This window comes from Montipora capricornis, chromosome 12 (assembly GCF_036669925.1).
Source record: "Montipora capricornis isolate CH-2021 chromosome 12, ASM3666992v2, whole genome shotgun sequence".
Taxonomy (NCBI): Eukaryota; Metazoa; Cnidaria; class Anthozoa; order Scleractinia; family Acroporidae; genus Montipora; species Montipora capricornis.
The window spans coordinates 32,464,938-32,466,780 of NC_090894.1; the positions used below are offsets into that span (position 1 = coordinate 32,464,938).

The 1,843-nt window shown below is 41.2% G+C and overlaps 1 protein-coding gene across 1 annotated transcript; it reads right to left on the minus strand.

Annotated features, from left to right (window-relative positions):
* Positions 1-51: 51 nt before the first annotated feature.
* Positions 52-1,512, minus strand: LOC138025680 (ryncolin-2-like). The gene is made up of 3 exons (XM_068872859.1): positions 1,287-1,512; positions 674-1,054; positions 52-308 (listed from the first exon to the last, which is right to left on the minus strand). The coding sequence occupies exons 1-3, from the start codon at positions 1,510-1,512 to the stop codon at positions 52-54; spliced, it is 864 nt and encodes a 287-aa protein (XP_068728960.1).
* Positions 1,513-1,843: the final 331 nt, after the last annotated feature.

Consider the following 1,843-nt stretch of genomic DNA (forward strand, 5'->3'; position numbering starts at 1 on the left):
TGACCAATAAGATCCATCCCCTGGTTACCAAATGAAATGTGACACAGAGCCTCAAAAGTTCTGTGGACGTATCTTCATCTCAGACCGCTTGACAGAGTAGGCACTGTTTTTCCAGTGATACCAGATCATTCCTTTCAAATCGACCTTTCCATTAAGATAAAGACCATTCAGGTTGGAGTAGTGACAATTCTTGAACCACCAGGCACCTTTATAGCTTGACGCACAGTTTGGTGAATTGTTATCATTATCTCGATCCTTGGTGCTGAACGCTTGGCCGCGGTGATAGTTAAGGGAATCACGTGCAGTGCCTGAATGACAAAAAAAAAAAAAAAAGAAAAAAACAATTAAGCCATCAAATTAAAATAAGAAGCAGTGTTAAACTTTTTTAAAATGCTAAAAATTCTTAAAACGCACATGAGAGATTGTTTGTTGTCTCTACTTGCCACCGACATGAAATCGATGTAACGTGTTTATCACCACACGAGTGAAATGATTACCTGGTTTTTCAGTTTGCTGTGTTCTTATTCTGTCAGTCAAAGCGAGATAAAATTCTCTGACATCACAGTAGAACTGAGTTCTATCAGTTAAAGACAGACTGCACCTAGTTGAAATGAGAAAGTGTGTCTATCTTAATTAACACAGGGTTGTTTATTAATCACCAGAGTTTGCAAACCTGAATATTTCCCCAAACTGAGCTGGTATTTTGCTCGCTCGCTTGCCACTGTAACTGAACTGTACTCGGCAAATGCTGTATTTCCATGAATGTCTTCCAAGTCCACGCGAAGCTTGCTGCTGCTGCTTACAGTCAGGCGGTGAATCTTGTCCAGTCCAAGCCAAAACTCTCCATTTAGATTACCAAAACCTCTTTTGTAGGCGTCCCAAGCGCGGAAGAAATCTACGGAGCCGTCTTGTCTTTTTTGAAAGACCGTCCATCCTCCGCCGGCAGTTTTGTGATCACAGTACACTTCAAATTCTCCCAAACCATCGGGATCGATTTTGTACACACCACTAATCTTTTCGCCAGAATTGTAAACATCGGCGCAGTTCTTGTAGCCTAAAAATTACATAATCGGGATGAATTTCTGTCAGTATGTTTTGGTATTATCTCTATCCATCTAAAACGTTGAATGGACGGCATAGAGGAAAATACTATACAGAGCTAGGGAATGTTTTTAAAGCAATTGATCGTAATTTGATTGAGTTTTGCGACGGAACAGATGCGAAAACGTAAACCACTGATGTCTTAGAAGTAACAGTATCTAAAATGTATACATGTAAATGCGCACCTTTGTCGTTAGAACCGCCAGTTCCGTTTGTCTTCAGCGCAGCGATTGCTTCTTTGATCTCAGTGAGTTGCTGCTCGATCTTCTTACAGCAGTGTGGTCCGGCGTAAAAGTTGTTCACGTTGCACTGGGGTTTACTAATACCATGGCTTTTTGTTGTTTGCACAGAAGTTTTGGCAAATGCCCCAACGAAAATCCCGGTAAAAAGCAGAGCTAGCTGGAATGCCATTGTGCACTGGTTCTTTCAGGAAACTCTTCTGTGAAGTGAAAGCAAAAACTGCGGGTATAAAATGATTTTTAAGACTTGAGCTTCAGTTCATTAAGTCTTTCCAAACTAGATAATTCTTGTCTCCTGCGCTCTATTTTGGGAATGCTGAATCATCGATTCCTACCAATCAAATAACAACACATTGTAGTGACTCACAGACGAGGCAGTTGACAACATTCTGTTGACAATAGGGCCGTATATACGAGAGTAAATAAGCCGCGGCTTACTTAAGCCGCGAAAGGAACTGTTTATACGAGTATAAACTCCCTGGCCAGGATAAGCCACGGCTTGA